Source organism: Palaemon carinicauda, chromosome 15 (genome assembly GCF_036898095.1).
Source record: "Palaemon carinicauda isolate YSFRI2023 chromosome 15, ASM3689809v2, whole genome shotgun sequence".
NCBI classification, from domain to species: Eukaryota; Metazoa; Arthropoda; class Malacostraca; order Decapoda; family Palaemonidae; genus Palaemon; species Palaemon carinicauda.
The window spans coordinates 126,112,143-126,134,892 of record NC_090739.1 but is presented as its reverse complement, the minus strand read 5'-3'; the positions used below and the strand labels follow the sequence as shown (position 1 = coordinate 126,134,892).

At 43.9% G+C, this 22,750-nt stretch overlaps 2 protein-coding genes across 2 annotated transcripts in view; one reads left to right on the top strand and one right to left on the bottom strand.

Annotated features, from left to right (window-relative positions):
* Positions 1-18,600, top strand: part of RpLP0-like (ribosomal protein LP0-like) — a 28,437-nt gene extending 9,837 nt beyond the window's left edge. Inside the window, exons 2-5 of the mRNA XM_068388613.1 lie at positions 2,244-2,406; positions 12,589-12,738; positions 17,833-18,061; positions 18,404-18,600. Of these exons, the coding sequence (XP_068244714.1) occupies positions 2,244-2,406; positions 12,589-12,738; positions 17,833-18,061; positions 18,404-18,580 (719 nt within the window). The 3' untranslated portion in view covers positions 18,581-18,600. The remainder of the gene's footprint in view (positions 1-2,243; positions 2,407-12,588; positions 12,739-17,832; positions 18,062-18,403) is intronic.
* Positions 18,601-18,896: 296 nt separating this feature from the next.
* Positions 18,897-22,750, bottom strand: part of LOC137654716 (protein argonaute-2-like) — a 91,798-nt gene continuing 87,944 nt past the window's right edge. Inside the window, exon 17 of the mRNA XM_068388612.1 lies at positions 18,897-20,101. The gene's annotated coding sequence lies outside the window, so the exon portion shown is untranslated. The remainder of the gene's footprint in view (positions 20,102-22,750) is intronic.

Here is a 22,750-nt window from a genome sequence, read left to right as displayed (position 1 = left end):
GCAAATTTAAAGAAACAAAACATAAAAATTGATCTTACACAAGAAATTGTACAGACTCAATTTTACCAAGTATGAGTTTCCATCAATGAAATTAGTACTGGCATAGGTCATAACAACCTCAACATCAAATATGGTTGGCTGATTAGGTTATTAGTCATAATTTCTTGCTCCCCATGGGGTTATGAAAGATAGCATATCCAGGAGGAATGAATTATATCCGCCTAGGAGTCTCTACTGTGTTAAAGGATGGAGATTCATGCTCGCTTAGGAACAAATATAACATCTTAACCCTTTTACCCCCAGGCTCTTTGGAAATTTCCAACCCTTATTTTTTCCCCAGCACATTTTGCAGTATATTTTTTTTAAATTGCTCTAACAGCCTTAATTTTTGTCATAGAGAGGTCAGGTTGGTCTCGTTCTCTTGGAAAATGCCTGAATTTTCTCAAAAAATTATCAAAAAAATGAAAAAAAAAATTTATAGCATATTTTTGCAAGGACGTACCGGTACGTCCATGGGGGTACAGTAAAGGGACGAGTTTTGTGAAACGTACCAGTACGTCCCTTGGGGGTAAAAGGGTTAAAAGTAATTTGAATTTTTGTTTATTTATACAAACCTGAGTCTCCCAGTGAGCAGTGGTGCCCTCTGTGCAACTAAGACAATGCACTGTGGTCATTACTTAGAGGTGTATGCAGCGTTCCTTTGCTCTCCCTGGCTGGGCTTACTTGTACCCTTCTATATTGCTGCCTTTTTTTTTTTTTATTTTTTTTTTATTTATTTATTTTTTTTTTTTTTCATGGTGAATTGCAGGAGTTTTCCCTCTTGCACAGGCACTGAATGGCCCCACAGGTCCCAGTGCCAGGCTATACTGTATAGCCCTAATTCGTAAATCAAATCCAAACCAGAGGCCTTTAAGGAAACTTCCCATTTATTAACTCCCTTATTTTCCTATAGCAATATTGAAAGTGAAGAGACCATATCGTGAGAGTTGGCTGTACAACCACTCTCCTTTGTGCTAATGACAACTACTGTACCTTGTTATGAAGCCCAAACAGCCATTTCCAGCAGGCCCATTCTATTGCTTTTGTATTAAATGACATCTGTTTATTTAGCTGGGATAAAAAAAAAAAATCTTAAAATTTGCATTATACCTTTTGCTATCTAAACTTTTTAAACATTGAGTTTATATGCTGAAAGTAATCTTTATTCCCTGATTTGCAGTTTGACTTTTGCAAGGGCCTTGAAGCTTGTCATGCTGTTCTTACAATTTCCAGCTTTGTTTTGGGTTTGCCCTTGAAAATAACTTTGTTGCTTATCTACATGATATTTCCATTTTTCATCAGTCCCATCTCTCTTGTGTAGTCTTGTGGTGATTTCCAAACCTCTAAGCTAAAAGTTATCGCATGGTATAAGCTATGGGCAGCTAAGTTAAACCCTAACAAAAGGCCAAAATATGTAGTTCTACGATATTGTATTTTCCCCTCCAAGATTTTTTCATTACTGTACATTGTATCGTTAGTGACCTGCACCTGCCTCTTCTAAAATTCTAGGTGCGATATGTGAATGCCGATTCACTTTTCAGAAATGTGTCTATTGTCATTTACACAATAAATATGTAAAGGGGAACATTTCTTATTCTTTTTCTCATTCAAGTATCTGCTTGAAAGAGATAGCCTTGTAACATTAATCCTTGATATTGATTATTCTTTATGACAATTAGCATTACTTTCCATTGGTGGGATTTGTGAATTTTATCAAAGAATATAACTTTTAACTATATTATTATTATTATTATTATTATTATTATTATTATTATTACTACTAGCTAAGCTACAACCCTAGTTGGAAAAGCAAAATGCTATGAGGCCAAGGGGTCCAATAGGGAAAAATAGCTCTGTGAGGAAAGGAAATAAGGAAATAAATAAATGATGAGAACAAATTGACAATAAATCATTATAAAAACAGTAACAACGCCAAAATAGATATGTCATATATAAACTATTAACAACATTAAAAACAGGTATATCATATATACACTACTATAAAGAGACTCATGTCAGCCTGGTCAACATAAAAACATTTGCTCCAACTTTGAACTTTTGAAGTTCTACTGATATCAGATCTTAATGTTAATCATCAAGCCATTTTATTCTAACCTTTGTTTTTTCTATGTATTAACATTATTTTTGGTATAAATAACCAAAATATTTTTATATCGCTTTAAATGTAAATTTTTTTGTTTCAGTATCCTTGACTCGGACCACTAAAAAGGGACTGGAATTCAAGCAGAATTTGGTGGATGTTATCCGTAGTTGCGTTGATCAGTATGCTCGGATATTCGTTTTCAGGGCTCATCACATGCAAACTAACAATCTGAAAGATATGCGCTTAGAGTGGAACCACAGCAGGCGAGTACAATGTTGCTTTAGTAGTTTCATTTTTAATGACAAACCCATTTTATTGTGTGTAAGCTTTCAACGCAAGTTTATTGCTTTAGGCTTGGTCCATATTGTTCCATAAGTGTTATTACACATTTTAAATGTAATAGTAGTATTACTCTACTGTAATGCATAACAAATCTTCAAAATGTTTTTATTTTATGTACAGTATTATAAACATTTACTTTCAATAACACAGAATATCCAACAAATTACTTAGACATCTGTTGCTATCAACAGGTAGTTAAAAAGATCCCTTAGTGCACATATAGTTGACAATAGATTTCAACTCTATTACAGAAATATGTTAAACATGGCTACCTCATTAATGTTATAAGATTTACAAATATAACTAAGGTGACGTACTTGGCTCACATTTTAATGTGGAATACATCGTCAAATGTTCTGTTAAAGTGCTGGTTTGAACGTGGGCCATTTGTAAGTGATGAGGTGGGAAATGAAAGCTACTTTCATTTCATTTAACCCTTTTACCCCCATGGTATTTGGAAATTTCCAACCCTTAACCCCCAGGGGTTATTATTTTTTAAGCACATTTTGCTGTATATTTTTTTTAAATTGCTCTAACAGCCTTTGTCATAGAGAGGTCAGGTTGGTCTCATTCTCTTGGAAAATGCCTGAAGTTTCTCAAAAAATTATGAAAAATATGCAAAAAAAAATTTAAACAGCAGTTTTTTGCAAGGACGTACCGGTACTTCCATGGTGGTAAAGGGATGAGTTTTGTGGAACGAACCAGTACGTCCTTTTGGGGGTAAAAGGGTTAAGGGGTAAGGTTCACTGTTCTACTCAAAAAGATATTGGTTCTCTTCTAATTGGGTTACCCATGAAACTATACTTTTTCTGACACCAGAATACAAACCTTTATGCTCTTTTTTAGGGAATATACTTTCATCAAAGCTGAAACTAGCCATAAGACTTTTAGGGGAGTGTAACTACCCCACTGCTAGTTAGCGTGGTGTGTGGTAGCCGGCTACCCCGCTCATGCATATCTATGTTCTATCATCGGAGATTGGACGTTCATCTTTCTCCACCGGCCAACATTTTAACTGGCCTTGTGACTAATTTGTTTCTTTTAGTTTTGTTTTTTGTCGTTTTATTTTTCGCAGGTGTGAGTGGTGTTGTTCAGACGGAGTAGTGTCAGGGTTCCTCGAGGGTGCAGAACCATTTTCTTACAATCTTTTCCCTTTCGACGGCGGACAAACCTTTCGCTGAAGGTACTATGACATAATGGAAGAAGCATTAGCTGTCTTACACTTGACTCAGCGATTGTACAGTACCTCTGATGAAGAACATGACCTTCCAAAAACTGGCTGCTCTACCTGTTATGTTCTCAAGTGATGCCTTGAATATGGAAAGGGCCGCAAAGCATGCCTTGTAGGCTACTTTGGGGCTAGACCTCAGGCTAGGCTTGGTGGGACACCTTTTCAAGACTGAAGATTGGTCTCACGAGTAGTTCGAGGCGGCAATGTCAGTCTCCCTTCTCTCAGGGACAAGTACGATAAGAGTTCTTGGCCCATCAGGTAGTGAACTTATGGTCCAATTGGGCCCTAAAACGACAGGGGACAGCAATCGAAAAGCTTCATAGACCAGTGCCGAGATCGGAAGTCCTCAAATTCTGCAACTGGAAGTAATTTGTATTTGTTCCGTAACCGAAATACAAACCACGCTATTTACGTTGGGTTTACCTTTTAGCGCAGCTGAAATGACGAGCCAATAGTTTTAACGAGGGTTAATTACCCCCGCGCTAGTTAGCGGGGGGGTGGGGGAAGGGTAGCTTGCTACCCCTCCCCCCTCCACACACCGGTGACTTGCTTCACTTCACTTTTGGCTCGGCGGTGATCAGACGTGTCTGCTCATCGTTCTCGTGACAGCCTTTAATTTTCTGCTTTCTCTTTACAGCGTGTGTGTTGGTTGGAAGTTGACCTTCATTATTATTACTTTACAATGCGTACATGCCCTGGAGTTGCCGGTCGTCCTTGTGGGACCTTCATGTCGGACGTAACTACGGACCCGCACACCCTTTGCCCTCAATGTCGGGGCCGACGGTGTGACCAGGAGAACATGTGCCGTGAGTGCAGGGAGTGGTCTGCCTCCCAGTGGGAGAGGTTTGGCCGTCGGCGTAAGAAGAAGTCCAGGAGAGACCGTTCTCCTTCGGGGTTAGCCTTGAAGGAGGAAGGTTCTCGGGACTCTTCTTCCGCCGCCCAAACCTCCCCCTCGTCCGCCTCCTAAGGAGAGTCGGCCGAGTGGTAGCGCAGGCCCTAGTTTTGTTTCCCGACCTTGGGTGGGGGGAGAGGGCGTCGCCACCCATAGCGAGGCGGTTCCCCCTCCTCCTCCGGGGGAGGTTATTGATAATGCCTTAACCAATGATGATCTTTTGCAGATTTGGTCGTCCCTGGGGCTTAAGGGCTTGCCCTCCAGGGTCGCCTTTATTGACCTTGTCTCGTTGGGGGCCGCTGTTAAGCAGTCGCCGGCGGTAGCAGAGGTAGACCCTCTGTCTATTGTCGACGTCGTGGTGACAGAGGCCTCCGACGTGGCTGGGCAATCCTCCGCAGGTGCTATTGCGAATGATGGTGCTAAAGGCTCTCCTCCCCCTTCCGTACATCCTTCGAAGGGGGAAGTGAGTCCTTCGGTCTCTGCTGCTGCTCAGCTTCCTTCTGAGGGAAGTGCTTTGACGGAGACTCCCCTTCGGAGGACCGATGGTCCCGACGATCTTCCCCGAGGCCGCCTCCGCCGTAAGGCTCACCGTCCACTACGCCGCAAGGGCCTTCCTTCCCCTTACAAGGGGGTTAAGAGGCGCCTTTTTGGGTCTTCTTCCTCCGAGGGGGACTCTCCTTGTCAGCCTCAATTTACAGCTCCGTCTTCCTTGGACCTCTCTGCAGACCGTTCACCGACTCCTGCCAGATCTTCGCCTTCTGGAGAACTCGTCACCCGACGGGCAACGGTCCCTTCGGGGCTAAGGGATCCTTCCCTTCCACGAGCAGTGCTAGCGCACAGGCGCTCTCCTGCTCGTCAGCGCGCTCCTGCTCGCCAGCGCTCTCCTGATCGTCAGCGCTCACCTGCTCGTCGGCGATCGCCTGCTGTCTAGACTCTCCTGCTCGCCGACGCTCACCTGCTCGTCGGCGCTCTCCTGATGTTCGCCCTCCTCGCCAGCGCTCTCCTGCTCGTCAGCTCTCTTCTGAGCGTCAGCGCTCATTTGAGGACCATCGCCCTGCGGTCTCTGACCATCCTACAGTTCCTGCTGAGCTTCCTGCTCACCATCTGTCTAATCCTGTGGCTACGCAACATCGTTCTGCGCGTGTGTCAAAAGCACATGTTCGCCAACGCGCCAGCGATCTTCCAGTTCCTGCTCGTGAACGCGCCGCGCCACCTGTCCTCGCCGCGCCACCTGTCCTTTCACAGGACACGCGTCGACCTTCTGCTCGCCAGCGATCTCCTGCTCGCCAGCGATCACCTGCTCGCCAGTGTTCACCTGCTCGCCAGCGCGCACAGGCGGTTTTAGTATCGCCTATTTGCCAGCGTTCCCCCACGCGTCAACGATCGCCTACGCGCCAGCGTTCACCTGCTCGTCAGCGCGCACAGGCGATTTTGGTATCACCTATTCAACAGCGTTCTACACGTCAGCGATCACCTGTCTCTCGGCGATCTCCGGACCGCACGCGTGTGTTACAGCCGGCGCGCCAACGTTCTCCAACGCTTCTGAAGGAACATGGTTCGCCAGCTACTGCCTCCCCATCGCGCGATCGCTCACCTGCGCATGCTGCTCGCCAACGCGTCGCCATGCCACAACGCGCCATCGCCAACCTGCGCGTCAGCGCTCACCAGCTCATCATCGATCGCCTGTGGATCTACATCGCCAGCGGTCTTCCTCACCCACGCGGCAGCGCGTTTCCTCGCTGTCGCGCCAACGCTTGCGTTCGCCGCCTCGGACACGCGTTCATTCACCTGCCCACCCTCGCGCCCACTCGCCTGCGCGACCATCGTTCGCGGCGAATTCCGCAGCCGGTGGTAGCAGCAGGAACGCGTGTTCCTAGACGACGCTCAGGATCGTCTCCACCCAAACACAGGTTGGTAGTGCAGGACGAGGAGAGGTTAGTACATCATTCTCCCCCACCTTCTTTTCAGGCAGGTACCGTGGTGTCCACTCCAAAGGATCGCCCGATCCCTTTCCCTTTAGCGAGGATTTTGGACTCTGTGTCCTTGGAGCAACAGACTTGGTTTGGTCCTCTGGCACGGGCGTTAGTGAGGGTTATGAAACCAGCACTCGCCGACCAGGGTAACAAACCAACGGCTGTCTCTCCTACGCTGAAGAGAAAGAGAGGAGTGGACTTCGTGGTGACTTCCCCCAGGGCGAAGTTGGTTCCCAAGAGGTTGGACGCGAAGGTCCCTTCTCCTGCACAAGTGCTTTCTCCTTCTCCCGTGGACGAGGCCTTTCCGTCCTCAGGTGAGTCCAGTGGGGCGGTAGTCTTCCCCTCGGCACCAGGGGGGGAGACTTCGCTTCATGCAGGAAAATCGTTTCGTGAGGAAGGGGCCCCTCGAACCTCGTTGTTGGGATCCTGTATCCCTCCCAGGAGGGAATCCAAGGACTCCAAGACCGTCCCTAAATCCTCGGCAAGGATTCGTCAGGAACCCACGACTACCCGGGGGAATGTCCACGTGTCACCCCAGGAAGAGATCCCTGGGGCAGGAGACTTAGCTGACAGCCCGCAGGGAGGAGATCAGCAAGAGTCCGAACATGCCTTCTGGCAGGTCCTAAGCCTGATAAGGCAACTTAACGGGCTTATGGATCCAGTCATCGGCCCCCAGTGAAGGCAAAGACACGATCTTGGATGAAGTGTTTGACGTTCGTAAGGCCCCTAAGACCAGTGCGGCTCTGCCCTGGTCTCGGGGTCTGAAGAGTGCCAGAGCTAGGCCCAACGCTCAGCTCGCACTTCTTGCCTCCTCCAGTCGTTCCACTGCCGGGAACAAGCTCATCCCTCCTCCTCGTCTTCAGCAGAGGAGGTATTTCGAGATCCTGGGTGAGCACAACCTCGCTCTTCCTCTCCATCACTCTGTGGAGGAGCTGGCGAAGGGAGTTCCCCTTGAGAAGCGCTCTGCCCGGCAGGTGTCGTTCTCGGCGGCAGAGATCCTTAGCCACGAGAAGGTCGCTAAGTGTGCCATGCAGGCCACTTCATGGCTGGACTTTTGGCTAGGATCTCTGGGCATCCTATTGCGATTGGAGGACTTGTCCAAGGAGACCAATAGGAAGGCCCTGGAGACCTTCTTGCTCTCGGGCACCCGCTCCATTGAGTTTTTGGCGCACCAGGTTACCACCCTGTGGGCCAACTCGGTGTTGAAGCGTCGCGATGCTGTGTCCGAGAGATTCCATCCAAAGGTCCCCGCCGTGGATGTGTGTAGGCTCCGACATGCTTCCCTTCTGGGGGAGAACCTGTTTGAGCCTCAAGACATGGAGCGAACGGCTGAGAGGTGGAGGAAATCCAGCACGGACTCCCTCCTCCATAGGGCCCTTGCAACTCGGCCCTATAAGCCTCCAGTCCCGCCACAACAGCAGCAACAGCCTCGTAAGGCTCCCAAGCAGGCACCGGCAGTTAAGAAGGTGGTGTCTAAGCCCCAGCCCTTTCCAGCCAAGGTCAAGAGGGGCGGTAAGTCCTCCAGGGGAGGCAAGACTCCTAGGGGTGGCGGCCGCGGCCGCAAGCCCTAGGGGTGGCAGTCCCCCTGCTTGTCCACCTGTGGGGGGATACCTTCAGCGTTGCGTCCACAGGTGGCAGCAACACGGGGCCGATGCTTGGACGGTCTCAGTGATCGGCCAAGGCTATCGCGTCCCGTTCACAACATCTCAACCTCCCCTGACAGCGAATCCAGTGTCGTTGAGCTCCTATGCCACGGGATCGGCAAAGGGGCTGGCCCTTCAGGCCGAAGCCGAGACCATGCTCGAGAAGGGTGCTCTCCAGGAGGTCGTGGACGGCTCCCCAGGCTTCTTCAGTCGACTCTTACTTATCGAGAAGGCTACTGGAGGCTGGAGACCCGTCATCGATCTCTCAGCTCTGAACAAGTTTGTCAAGCAAACCCGGTTCAGCATGGAGACAGCAGACACGGTCAGACTTGCGGTGAGACCACAAGACTCATGTGCACACTGGATCTAAAGGATGCGTACTTCCAGATCCCAATCCATCTGTCTTCCAGGAAGTACCTGAGATTTTGCCTAGACAACAAGATCTACCAGTTCAAGGTGCTGTGTTTCGGTCTCTCCACAGCTCCTCAGGTGTTCACCAGAGTGTTCACCCTGATTTCATCTTGGGCGCACAGGAACGGCATTCGTCTCCTTCGTTATCTGGACGATTGGCTGATCCTCGCAGACTCGGACGACCCTTCTTCGGCACCGAGACAGGCTTCTGGATCTTTGCCAGGATCTGGGGATCGTGGTAAACCTCGAGAAGTCCTCTCTACAGCTGTCCCAACGACTGGTTTATCTAGGCATGCTAATAGACACCAATCTCCACAATGCCTTTCCATCAGACGACCGGATAGCAAGACTGAGGAGGGTGGCGGAACCCTTTCTCAGGCGAAAAGAACTCCCCGCCCAATCGTGGTTGCGTCTCTTAGGTCACCTATCCTCCCTGGCCCATCTGGTTCCAAACAGCCGCCTCAGGATGAGATCCCTTCAATGGCGGCTCAAGTCCCGGTGGAATCAAGGATCCGATTCCCCGGACATTCTGATCCCAATGGGGTCTCTGGAACAGACGGACTTGCGGTGGTGGCTGGTCGACGAGAACCTGCGGAAGGGAGCGAGTCTTCTCGTCCTCCCCCCGGAATTGACTCTGTTTTTGGATAGCAAGACTGAGGAGGGTGGCGGAACCCTTTCTCAGGCGAAAAGAACTCCCCGCCCAATCGTGGTTGCATCTCTTAGGTCACCTATCCTCCCTGGCCCGTCTGGTTCCAAACAGCCGCCTCAGGATGAGATCCCTTCAATGGCGGCTCAAGTCCCGGTGGAATCAAGGATCCGATTCCCCTGACATTCTGATCCCAATGGGGTCTCTGGAACAGACGGACTTGCGATGGTGGCTGGTCGACGAGAACCTGTGGAAGGGAGCGAGTCTTCTCGTCCTCCCCCCGGAATTGACTCTGTTTTCGGATGCGTCAAAAGAACGGTGGGGGGCGCACGTTCTGAACCAGAGGGCCTCAGGCCTTTGGTCAGATTCAGAAAAGTGCCTACACATCAACCTGCTAGAATTGAAGGCCGTCTTTCTGGCTCTTCAGCAGTTCCAATGGTCCCTGGCGGGTCACTCCATGGTGGTGATGAGCGACAACACCACGGTAGTGGCTTATATCAACAAGCAGGGAGGCACTTTTTCGCAACAGCTATCCCATCTTGCAGTAGAGACTGAGGTGGACCGAAACCCACTCGATAACACTATCAGCTCGCTTCATTCCTGGCAAGAGGAATGTGCTCGCCGACAGTCTGAGCAGGGCTTCGCAGATAGTGAGTACCGAGTGGTCTTTGGATCCTCAGATAGCCAACAAAGTCCTGACTTTGTGGGGTTCCCCGACTGTGGACTTGTTCGCGACAGTCTTGAACTTCAAGCTGCCCCTATACTGCTCCCCAGTCCCGGACCCCAAGGCACTCTGGCAAGATGCTTTCCAGCAACGGTGGGACAACATCGACGTGTACGCCTTCCCACCGTTCTGTCTGATGAGAAGGGTGCTCAACAGGACCAGACTATCGGTCAACTGTTCGATGACTCTGGTAGCTCCGCTATGGCATCACGCGGAATGGTTTCCGGACCTTCTGCAGCTCCTGACGGAACTCCCGAGGGAGCTTCCTCCACGACACGAGCTTCTCAGACAACCCCACTCCGGCGTCCCTCACAGGGCCGTAGCCTTGCTTCGGCTTCACGCCTGGAGACTATCCAGCGTCTCCTCGCGGAGAGAGGCTTTTCGCAACAGGTTGCGGAGAGAATGTCTCGGCACCTGCGAAGGTCCTCTGAGGGAGTCTACCAAGCAAAGTGGAGAGTCTTTTGTGGTTGGTGTCGTGGAAGGGGTATCTCTCCACTCGATGCCACTATTCCAGCAATAGCGGACTTCCTCGTGTATCTGCGGAAAGAAATGCGCCTTTCTGTCTCGGCAGTGAAAGGCTATCGCTCAGCCTTAAGCTTGGCCTTCAGGCTGAAGGGCGTGGATATTTCTTCATCGCTAGAACTCTCTTTACTCATACGTAGCTATGAGCTTACCTGCCCCCAGTCGGAAGTGAGACCCCCTCCTTGGAACGTGGTTTGAGTCCTCAGGTCTCTTAAGAGACCTCCCTTCGAGCCATTACGCCAGGCCTCCGATCGCCACCCGTCTTGGAAGACGGCTTTCCTACTCGCCTTGGCTTCGGCCAAGCGGGTTAGTGAACTTCATAGTCTCTCGTACGACATCGCCCATTCAAGGGGATGGGGGGAGGTAACGTTCAGGTTCGTCCCTGAGTTTGTTGCCAAGACTCAGAATCCTGGAGTGCCGGATCCTCGGTTCGACTCTTTCAGGATCGGGAGTCTCCGTTCTGTAACAAGCGACCCAGACCAGCTGCTACTATGTCCAGTGAGGTGTCTGAGGCACTACTTGAAGAGAACGGCTGCAGTCCGTCCTCAAGTGCGAGCTTTGTTTGTGAGCACAGGCAGGACTAAGAGGAGGGTCACCAGGAACACCATCTCAGCTTGGGTTCGAAGGGTTATCCACCATGCCCTGAATCCTGACCCTCCTCTGTCACGTCGCCCTCGGGCCCACGATGTCAGGGGTATTGCTACATTCCTGGCCTTCAAGAGAAACTTCTCTGTGACGCAGGTACTTCAAGCTGGGGTCTGGAAGCGTCAAACGACCTTCACAGCCCACTACCTGCAAGACGTGACCCACAGGAGCCTCGATATGTTCTCTATCGGCCCTGTGGTGGCTGCACAACAGCTGGTCTAACCTCAGGCTCCTTTTTGGACAAGTAGCAGTAGGTTGAGGGCATTGTTACCCGGTCTTAGTCTGCGTGAATGAAAGAGTATGTCTGACCCTTACTTCTTTCTTCATTCTCCCCTCTCTTGGGAAGCAGCATCCTGGTCCTCGCATAGCTGACCTCGACCTCTGCAGGTAACCCATGCTTCTTTGTGCTCCTAGTATTAAGCTTAATACTGTTGCGTCTCCCATACCCTGACGAGGTGGTATTGGGAACGTCCTATCCTAGAATTCCTATCTGAAGGTCTCAAGGTCAACTTCATAGGACGAGTCACACTCTAATCACACTGCTTATGTAGGTACAGGGGCTCCCTCTCTCTAGTGCTGCTCACTGAGGGATCGAGCCCCCGGGCAAGCCGAAGTCAATAAGGCTGGGGACTTTCCACCCTTCCTAAGGGGTAAGTCACCCAATGTAAATAGCGTGGTTTGTATTTCGGTTACGGAACAAATGACAAATTCGAAGATAATTTGTATTTTTCCTAACCATACAAACCTTAGCTATTTACACATATGTGCCCGCCATCCCTGACCCCCAAGTCAAGTCCTACCTCTAAGTGAAGTGAAGCAAGTCACCGGTGTGTGGAGGGGGGAGGGGTAGCAAGCTACCCTTCCCCCACCCCCCGCTAACTAGCGCGGGGATAATTAACCCTCGTTAAAACTATTGGCTCGTGATTAAACCCAATGTAAATAGCTAAGGTTTGTATGGTTAGGAAAAATACAAATTATCTTCGAATTTGTCATTTTTCCTAACAATACAACCCTTGAGCTCTTTACTCTTTATTCAGATTTGTTTTGCCATCACCTATCCCTGTGCAAGTCCTTCATGCAATCAAAAGTAGTGATATAGTTCAGGTGTGCAAGCTGGGTAGCCGGTTACTACCCCTATCCCACCTGCTAACTAGCGGTGGGTAGTTATACCTTGCTAAAAGTCTTTTGGATAGTTTCCAGCTGTGCTGAAAGTATATTCGCTATAAAAAGTTCAAGACTTGTATCATTAGGAAATATACAAAATGGCTTCCAAATTTGTCATTTCTTATGAGGGTACCCTTAAAATAATAACACTGAAGAAAGCTTATTATATTTCAGGTTCTGCTTAGGCAAAAAGCATTTTTTATGAAAGTGGGTTTAAAATTGTAACACTAAAGAAAGCTTTTTATATTTCAGGTTCTTCTTAGGCAAGAACAAAGTAATGGCGTTGGCCCTAGGACGTACCCCTGAGGAGGAAGTGTGCGAAAACATCCACAAGGTTTCTAGCAAACTTGTTGGACATTGTGGCCTCCTTTTTACAAACTCGACCAAAGAGGAAGTTCTCGAGTAAGTATAATGGCTTTCCTCGTTATTTTGTACTTATTAACATAAGTTTAGAGTAAAAAATTCATTTTTATTCAAGACATGAGAATATGTTGACAAAAAAGCCATCTTTATTTGACGTGATTTGCCCATTAGTGAGAAAAAGTTTCACAGCTGAAGGAAAGAAACGACTAACAGGTGCAAACATAAACTAGTGTGTCTCAAAGCAAATTTGTTAGGACAGCAACAGCAAAATTGCGTCCTCAAGGCATTTGATATCTTATGGAAAGAATTGTGCAAACTGAGCTTATTGAGCTTCAATGAGGGTCTGAAACTTGAATATGTAATCTATGTGCTACAAACATGTGAAGTATCATCAGTTTGAAAGTCAGCTCCTCCTTTCCTTAGGGAAAGGACTATACACTAATTGTTTTATTGTTTTTAATGACCTTACTTTCAAATGGTTTTCACTCATATTTATACTGTACTGTACACTGATATACAGTGTCAAACTTTACTTTTACTCATTTTTTAGGGTTACTCTTCTGTATGGTCTCCAGGTACTTTCCTGATGAAGGCCAGAACAGAGAATCCAGTATGACAAAAATTACCAAAGAAATATTGTTTCCCCTACTCTAGGGCCAGTGATTCAGCATGTAAAGCACAGAATCGGTGTGTATAAGAGGGACCTACAAGTTCAGGATCTTTTGAACCTGTTACAACACCTCCAAGCTTGAAATTATCAGGCAACATACGAGTGACTTCAGGCACTATCGAACTCATCACACCACCACCAAACCTGAAATCATCAAGGACCTACAAGTTCAGGTGCTATTGAACCTGTCACAGAACCTCCTATTATTATTACTATCCAAGCTACAACCCTAGTTGGAAAAGCAAGATGCTATAAGCCCAGGGGCTCCAACAGGGAAAAATAGCCCAGTGAGGAAATGAAATAAGGAAATAAATAAATGAAGAGAACAAATTAACAATAAATCGTTCTAAAAAAAGTAACAACGTCAAAACAGACATGTCACATATAAACTATAAACAACATCAAAAACAAATATGTCATAAATAAACTATAAAAAGACTCATGTCCGCCTGGTCAACAAAAAAAGCATTTGCTCCAATTTTGAACTTTTGAAGTTCTACTGATTCAACTAACTCCTAACTTGAAATCATCAGGCAACCAATGACATGTCATCACTGAGAACCAATACTACATTGGAGACAATGTTATTTGCCACACTAACTTGTGCCAGGTCACCAATTTCCTCCTGGTAACTATTTTAAGCGAGAAATCTCTGTCGACGGTCAAGTAACTGTTGTCAACTCATGATTTAGTCATCCACTATTCTTGGTAATAGTAATAATGTAATAGAAGGGTTAATTAACTGTTCAAAATAGCCTTTGATAGAGTAATGGGGGGGGGATTAATCTACTGTTCAGTATCGCCTTTGTGGTAGGTAGTAGGTTGGCCAGGACACTAGCCACCCATTGAGGTACTACCGCTAGAGAGTTATAGGCTCCTTTGACTGGCCAGACAGTACTACATTGGATCCTTCTCTCTGGTTACGGTTCATTTTCACTTTGCCTTCACATATACCGAATAGTCTGGTAAATTCTCCTCTGTCCTCATACACCTGACAACACTGATTACCAAACAATTCTTCTTCACCCAAGTGGTTAACTAATGTACTCTAATTGTTCAGTGGCTACTTTCCTCTTGGTAAGGATGGGAGAGACTCTTTAGCTATGGTCAGCAACTCTTCTAGGAGAAGGACACTCCAAAATCAAACCATTGTGCTCTAGTCTTGAGTAGTACATAGCCTCTGTACCATGGTCTTTCACTGTCTTGGGTTAGAGTTCTCTTGCTTGAGGTTACACTCGGGCCACTGTTCTCTAGTCTTGAGTAGTACCATAGCCTCTGTACCATGGTCTTTCACTGTCTTGGGTTAGAGTTCTCTTGCTTGAGGTTACACTCGGGCACACAATTCTATCTGCTGTTGATGGATTTTGAGGGGGTACTCTGGCATCTAATTCAGGATATTTGCTTTCCCTGAATAGAATACTTTTCGATGTAAGGTCTTTGGATGACTTTAAATCTGCCATTCCCTCAATCAGGTTGATAGATTAAGGATCCATCCCTAAGTATATGGCCCAGCTTACTCGCAAAGAAGTGTCCTAATGATATAAAGTTGGCCAACTTGACATTTGGCAAAGGCACCTTCAGAGTCTGGTGGTTTTCAATTAGACTGGTTGCGTGATACTTCAGTGGTTGGGAAGACAGTGCCAGGTCAGATAAAACCCTTCTTGAACAGTTAGTCAGAATGGGACTAGAGTCAATGGGGGACATTTTGCTGAAAGGACACTCCACCCAGCCAAAAATGTAGTTCCTTTTTAGTGATGTATCCTAAAAGTTTTAAGGATTCACAGATTTTGAAGGTTTTTGTGGTCTTTCTCCCCAAGGAATGACATGCTCAAGTAGGTATCTATCAATAAATTGGTTTTCCTTCCGTTCCAGACCATTTTAAGGCAAGCGGCATTTAATGCACGATAGACATTGTTTATAATCTTAAGCCTGCGTACGGAACATTACAAAACTTGGATACATGTAATCTAGAGAAGACAAATAGAGAAGTGTGTATATACCCGAATATTGAATTACTTTCCCCCCCTTGCTTTAGTGGATAAAGTTAAAGCTAAGACACATGCAGTTGGCACTAATTATCAAATAAATAAAGGAAAAGACATTGGCCCTACCTAAACAAGAAGAAAGCCTTCAAATACAAGGCTTTGGCCTATACGATGAGTCGGCAACAGCTACAGAGACAACCACCAAAGAGACCAGCACTTCTGTCCCAATACTTTTCTGTTTGTACCTAAGTTTCCTTGAGAAGAACAAACAGTAAAACCATCTTGCTTAGGTAGTCCCAAATCCCTGGCTCGTAGGGTTTTTCTCTGAGGAATGGGGCAACTAGAGGCAAATCATGAAAATGTCCTCAGGTAAGGGATCATCTTTCACAGAGGCACAGGACCTTGGTGGTGAAAAAGTCCTAAGTTAATGGGGTTATCTCCATTGTTTTCAAGAAAAAGACTTCTTGGTGAGGACAGAACTCCCTAAGGTTAATGGGTTTCTCCAATTCATCTTTCACAGAGGCACAGGACTTGGTTGAAAAAGTCCTAAGTTAATGGGTTATCTCCATTGTTTTTAAGAAAAAGACTTTTCTCGGTGAGGACAGAGCACTCTTATAAGGTCTGGGTTGTTAATGGCTTTCCAAATCACTTAAACTATCTTTTATCAGACCAAAACCTTAGATGTTCATTTCTTTGACTTTTATCGGTGAGGACAGAGCACTCTTATAAGGTCTGGGTTGTTAATGGCTTTCCAAACTTAAAATATCTTTTATCAGACCATAACCTTGGAAGTCCATTTCTTTGCAAACAAAATACCAATAAAGTAATTAATAACATGTAAGCACCTAAATTAATTCCAGTGTGATCTTGTCTAAAAACATTAGGAGAGACGCGTTCAAAAAGACAACCATCCTACATGTACGTCAATTACACTTAGGGTCTTGGACCTATACTATAGTTCTAACAGAAGCTTATTGACATGTCCATATTGCTCCCAATTTAGGACATGACGCCAAGGGTTTCAGCTTGGTAGGGGTTCATTCAGGTTCAAAGGATCCCTTCAGCCTCAATATTGCAGCTAGAGTGTTCACAATACTAGCAAATAAAGCGATCATTTCCTATGGTTGCAGGGATTTAATGTCATTGTCTATTGGCACAACTGGATAATTTCGGTAGAGACAGGAATTTTGCCTCTGGTACACAAATTAATGAAGATTGTTTTTTACATAGTTCCGAAAGGATAATTTGGTAGTAAATGTCAAAAACTACTCTTAAGGCTGGCAAAGCATGTCGGTATAATTTACTACGTAACATCGATTTCTTTCATCCGACACTTTTCTTCCAGAAGTTAACTGAAAGTCTTGGGTTTCTTTCAGTTTTGTTTTAAGACAAAATAGTTTTGAAGACAGGGTGATGGTAATATCTGTCTGGTGTCTAAACTTGCAATTATACCCACAAAAATAAGACTTGAGTGACAGTAACCTCTGTTTGGTGTCTACCCCTGCAATTATACCTACACATATCCACATCTTCAGAACGTAGTCATTTCAAAATAAAAGTTCCTTTTAACATTAGCTGTACATATACTAATGATCTCCATTATCAAGAAAGCTGATCTCGTCTCCATCTCCCCTATACACGTATGAATATTTTGCTAGTTATAGACAGATGTCATTTATGGACCACGAGTCTACTTGGTTATTGTTGTAGAATTAGTCCTTGGAGACCACAAAGAACATTAACAATAAAAAAAAGTTTTTGATACAGGAAAATATTGTTCTAAGACCTCCCTCCCCCTCAAGCCTCATGTAGGGAAGTGGGACATTTGATTCTCGCTCTCTGTATGAAAGGTGGCTGCTTGGCTCAAGTTAGTGTGCAAGTAGGATTGTCTCCAATATAGTATTTGGTCTATGTCCATATGATTTCAGCATTATAGGTGCTGTAACCTAATCACATAGGTTTCCCTTATACACAATAAATCTGTGCTTTGTTCGTTGAAACACCTGACCTCGAGGGGAAAACGGTAGTCCTTTGGTAATTTGTCGCATTGGATTCCCTGTTCTAGCCTTTAACGTCACACAGCTACTCTAAAAAATATGGTTTTCCCTTGTCAAAACCAATTATTTTTAACTTGTGGGTGGGCTACTACCCAATACTTATTACTCACTGTCACCAAACTCCAGTATTTGATTTTAATACGTACAATGTTTCATATTCTTTAGTTCTTCACACAAAAACCTTTAGGTGAGCAGTCTATGATTCTCTTTTTGGACCTTGCTAGTAGAAGGCCATAATGAGTAGACATGCTATCTATTTTAACTAATGAGCTTGATTGACCATGTAGTTTAGGATGATATTCTATGAATATCCTATGAATATGTTGCTTGGGTATTGTTAACATAATGGTTGAGTTTTCCCTTCCTTTGACTTTTATTGTTTCCAGGTGCTTAACGTTCTCATGAATTTTATTATTTCCAGATACTTTAAGAAGATGAGATTCCCAGATTTTCCGCATTCAGGTGACGTAGCATCGGAGACGGTTCACTTGAAGGAAGGTTTATTGCCACAATTTTCCCATGCCATTGAACCTCATCTTCGAAAATTGGGACTACCAACGAGGCTGCAGCGTGGGATTCCAGAATTGATTAAAGAACATACCGTCTGTAAGGAAGGGGATACGCTGACTCCAGAGCAAGCAAGCATTTTGGTAAGATTTTGATTGTGGAAAGATTTATAAGGACCTTATCCAAAATAATTATTTGCATACAAATTGTCAATAGATTTGAAAAAGGCATGGCTCTAGATCTCTTCAAACATCAAAAATGGTCTATGTATGTATGGAATTTAGTGTATTTTATTCTAAGTACCATGTATTTCCACTTATAAGATGTATATTGGTATAATTCAGTTGCTGTATTGTTGACTGCTGGACACATGCAAACCATTTCTTAATTTAGATAAGTTGGTGTGTATTGATGCAATGTTGCAGAAGTGAAGACATTCTATCATTTACCAGGTTCATATGAATAACTTTATTTTTTCTTTTCAGAAACTTCTTCACAAAGAAATGTCAGAATTTTACCTGGAAATTTTGTGGTGTTGGAACAGGATTGATGGCACCTTTGAACAGTTAAGTTCTGAGGAGGAGGAGAGCAAGGAAAATGTCAAGGAAGCACCTCAGGAAACAGGATCGGATGTTGACAAAGATGATGATGATGAAAATTGAATAAATTGGATATGACATAACAGCTTTATTCAGTTCCTGTAATAATTAGTTTAAAGGATCTTATTCTAGTTAAATGACTCGTTAACTAAAGAGTTACATTCTCTTGTGATCTTCATAAAAGGATAAGAATATATTAAAACTCTCACGAGTCACTTGCATCTTGATATTAAGATTTCTAAATTTTCATAATAGGACCTATATAGAACAAGTAAAAGAATTCTTATAGTTCTCCATAAATATCTTTGGATAAAACCAATGCTAAAACATAGTTTCCCTACCAAATACCTATAGGACAAAAATACTGAAAGATGAAATTAGTTTCATTATACATTTATTAGCTTGTCAAAAAAAAAAAATTCTTTTATTTCACCCGCCATGAATATTTTTGGATAAAACATTAGATGCAAAATCAGTGGCAAATCATATTTCTTCTGCCAAATACCTATTTATTGACAAAAATACTGAAAGGTAAAATTAGTTTCCTTATACATTTATTAGCTTGTCAAAAAATTCTTTTAGTTTTTTCACCAGCCCTGAATATTTTTGGATAAAACATAAGATGTAAAACCAATAGCAGAGCATATTTCTTCTGCCAAATACCTATTTATGGACAAAACTACAGTAAGATGAATTAATTAGCTTGCTTCAAAAATATAGATTTCCTAAGGGGATGTATATAAAGTTGGAAGAAAATTTAAATTTCAAGTTTTGTGCAACTCCAAATACAGATGGAATAACTTCAATGTAAAAGTACAAATATCAAAAGAATCTGGATGTATTTTTTCTCATCTGGATATATTTTTCCACATAACATCTAAATCATCAGCATCACACAACAGAAAATATATATTATTCCAGTTACAATGCAAAAATCTGGAAATACACGTATTTACCTAGTTCCAAATATCTGCAATGATATTCCAGAGACAAAAATGTTTAAAGACATTTGGACATATAATAAATATCTGCATATAATAGGTGCGTAGAGACATTGTCTACTTTATACAATTTATTTCCTGGATCAATTTAAAACCCAACCATACCTAGGAATACAGTATACATCACCAAGATATGTTAAGACTTATTTGGACATGTAAAGTCATATATTTGTATAAAATCTAAAATTATCTATGAAAATACTCAGATTTCCAAGCCTGCTTTGATGTAAGGCCATGACTCGCCTATCTATTAAATGATATTTATATAGAATTTTTGTTAAAGTGCTTTCAAGAAAACAAAAATACTAAAGGTCGTAAGATACAAGTTACTTATAACTTCATCAAAGAACCTTTATCATTACACTAAGAACTATATTCTAAATGACTTAGATAAGGTTGCTTTCCCTTCCTTAAATAATGACAAAGAATTTGCTCAACTTAATGCGTATCACAGCCTGATTATCTTTGTGAAAGACCTTGAATCTTACAATAACATGCTAACCACAGCATAAAGATATGTTGAAATAAAAACCCTTTACTGCAGGTTACCATTCCAGAGTTGCTCTCCAAGGGGAGCCCATTCCTGAAACCAGTTAAGCAGTTGTTAGTCTACAAAAATTACAGATGAAAGAGACAGCAGTAACATCAGAAGGTAATTGCCTTTTTTCAAAAACCCACTAAGGGATCCTCATATCATTGTGAGTGAATGATTTCCAATTCACGAAGGCAGGCTAACTTATCCAATAGTATAGTTTAACCAGGCTAACTTATCAAAATAGCAGTTTAAGCAGGCTAGCTTATCAAATAGCATAGTTTAACCAGGCTAACTTATCAAAATAGCAGTTTATGCAGGCTAGCTTATTAAAAAGCATAGTTTAACGAGAGTCCAAAATGTCATATTCCAGATGGACAGGGCTTGGCCAAATGTTCTATTCCGAGGTGAAAACTCGAAAAGCATAGTCAAAAGTTAATTTCATGAAATTTTATGGTAAAAGACCAATGTATAAAGCCAAGTTTTATGTGACTAAAGGAGGTCTAATCGGTCGGTACACTGTAGGGATTACTAATTAAATGTCTTTGTGTACTTTTGGGCCCTAATAGCACTTGCTACTTAGTAAAAACAATACTTATAACAGCACTTGCTACTTAGTAAAAACAATACTTATAACAGCACTTGCTACTTAGTAATCAACTATAATTATAACCCCCTATTACAGCTCTCTTCCCTCTTGCTTTCCAACCTATATCTTCTATTCATACTGCAAATTGCAGGGTTTACTATTAGTTCCTGCAATTCTTTAATAGCTCCAATCAGAGTAAACACAGAGAAATTTTCTATGCACCTGAAATTTCTTGCAATATGCTATTAGAAAATCCTCTCGCAGGAGATATGCTAAGGGCTGCACACACTGGTGATGACCTAACCGTGTGGGCTATCTCGGAAGCACTGGCTGAACGGCTTCCATGGAGATATTGCGAGAAGATACTAGGTTGAGATAATGAGGCTTCTGGAAAACAAAGAAGCTCCTGGTTCATCCTAAATTGGTGAAGAACTGCACAGTTTTATCAACCGACTTTCAGTGTAGCTGTGGTAAACAGGTTGCCACCACTCACATGATGGTGTAGAAACCACTATTACTACTACTTGCACCCTGACAGCAAATTTGCTATTACACTGTCCACAGTACAGAAATATATTTTACCAACAGCTCGTGATTTGCTAGTCTTAAAAAAAGGAGTAGAGGGTGCTCCTCTTTCCTTGGTAACATGTGCCCCCACAATCATGTTACTTGTTGGCACAACAAAGTGACTAGTCAAACAAATCCCGAGTGATTGCAAAGCCAGCAGTGCTGTCCTCATTTTGAGAATGTTTATGTGCAGGGGCTCACATGTTGTTCTGCATCCCTTCCCTAACACTAAGTAGTTGTTCAGAAGGGTGCTGTACCCACCTGGTTTCCTGTCGGTTATCCATTAGGTCACGATTGTCCCTTTATTTCCTGAAAGTGGAACCAATCATAAATGAGACTAAAGGGTGTGGTTCAGTACCTCTTGGTTGTCACAGGAATGATTAAAAAAAGTATCTTGAGCTTTTCTCACGATGACAGGGGACACAAACCAGTAGGTCAAAACCCAAACTGGTTGTTCCTGACAACATGGAACGAAGCCGAGACATCCCAGAACTTGTTGGCTAGTGTAGGAAAAGTTCTTGCTTCCACAACATCTATTAATATAGCTAGGTACGTGACCCGGCTTGGTGAACTGGTAGATATGAACTACTCAACAATAGATCATGACAAAATGAGAGGAGCTGACCATGTTCTCAAAGCACATTTGCCTTGCAAGCTATAAAGACTAGGCCAAATTCGATATGTAATCACTATATCGCAAAATAAATGGGATCAAGCTAAAATCAATGAACAACTGTAGGGTAGCAGACAGAATGAAATACAAGGCTTTGAACTTTTATACTGTTCCGATGCAAAGACAAAGCAGAGGTGTCCTAGAGGAGGGTATCTAGAAATAACCATCCTTCAGGTATTGCAACATCGTGGAATTGCCCTTGTTTATAGAAGGCAACACTGCCTGTTAGTGCTCATTGGTCCCTCAAGACATCAAGGCAAAATCCTATGGCAAGGATATCAGCCAAACAAGTGAATTACCTCTTTCGACTATCAAATTGTAGGGCACTGTTGTCAAACTTGCCTCTTAAGACTTCCAGAACAAGCTGGCTAAACTTATACAATCATTAAATGGGGATGGGAGGCCAGGTCTCCTATTACATTTCTTAATCTGGATAAGGTAGCATATGAAAATAACGCAAGAAAAGAGGACTATGGGGACGTAGAGAAATTTTTATGTTAATAATTCTTAAACTGGTTGAGTCTGTTCCCACGGGAGACAAAGAAATATCTTTTAGCTTTTGTATTCTTGGCCTTAATTTTCCTGAACAAACTTGTCAAGACAGAGAATGAAGATTAACCTAAAAATTAGGCATAAAAACACTCAATGACATACTCGTGGGAATCTCTCATGATACTTTAGCTGTTTTCCCTTCCCAGGTGTTTGGTTAGAAGTTTCACACAGCCAGTTCAGCTTTTGCCAAAGAAGATATCCATGTAAAAGATGAGGGTTTGTATGCTTTCCAGAACAATTAAAAATTTTTAAAATTACTTAGCGACAATGCAATACCTACAAACACTATAGGTACCATAAAAAGGGATTTTGAAGAAGG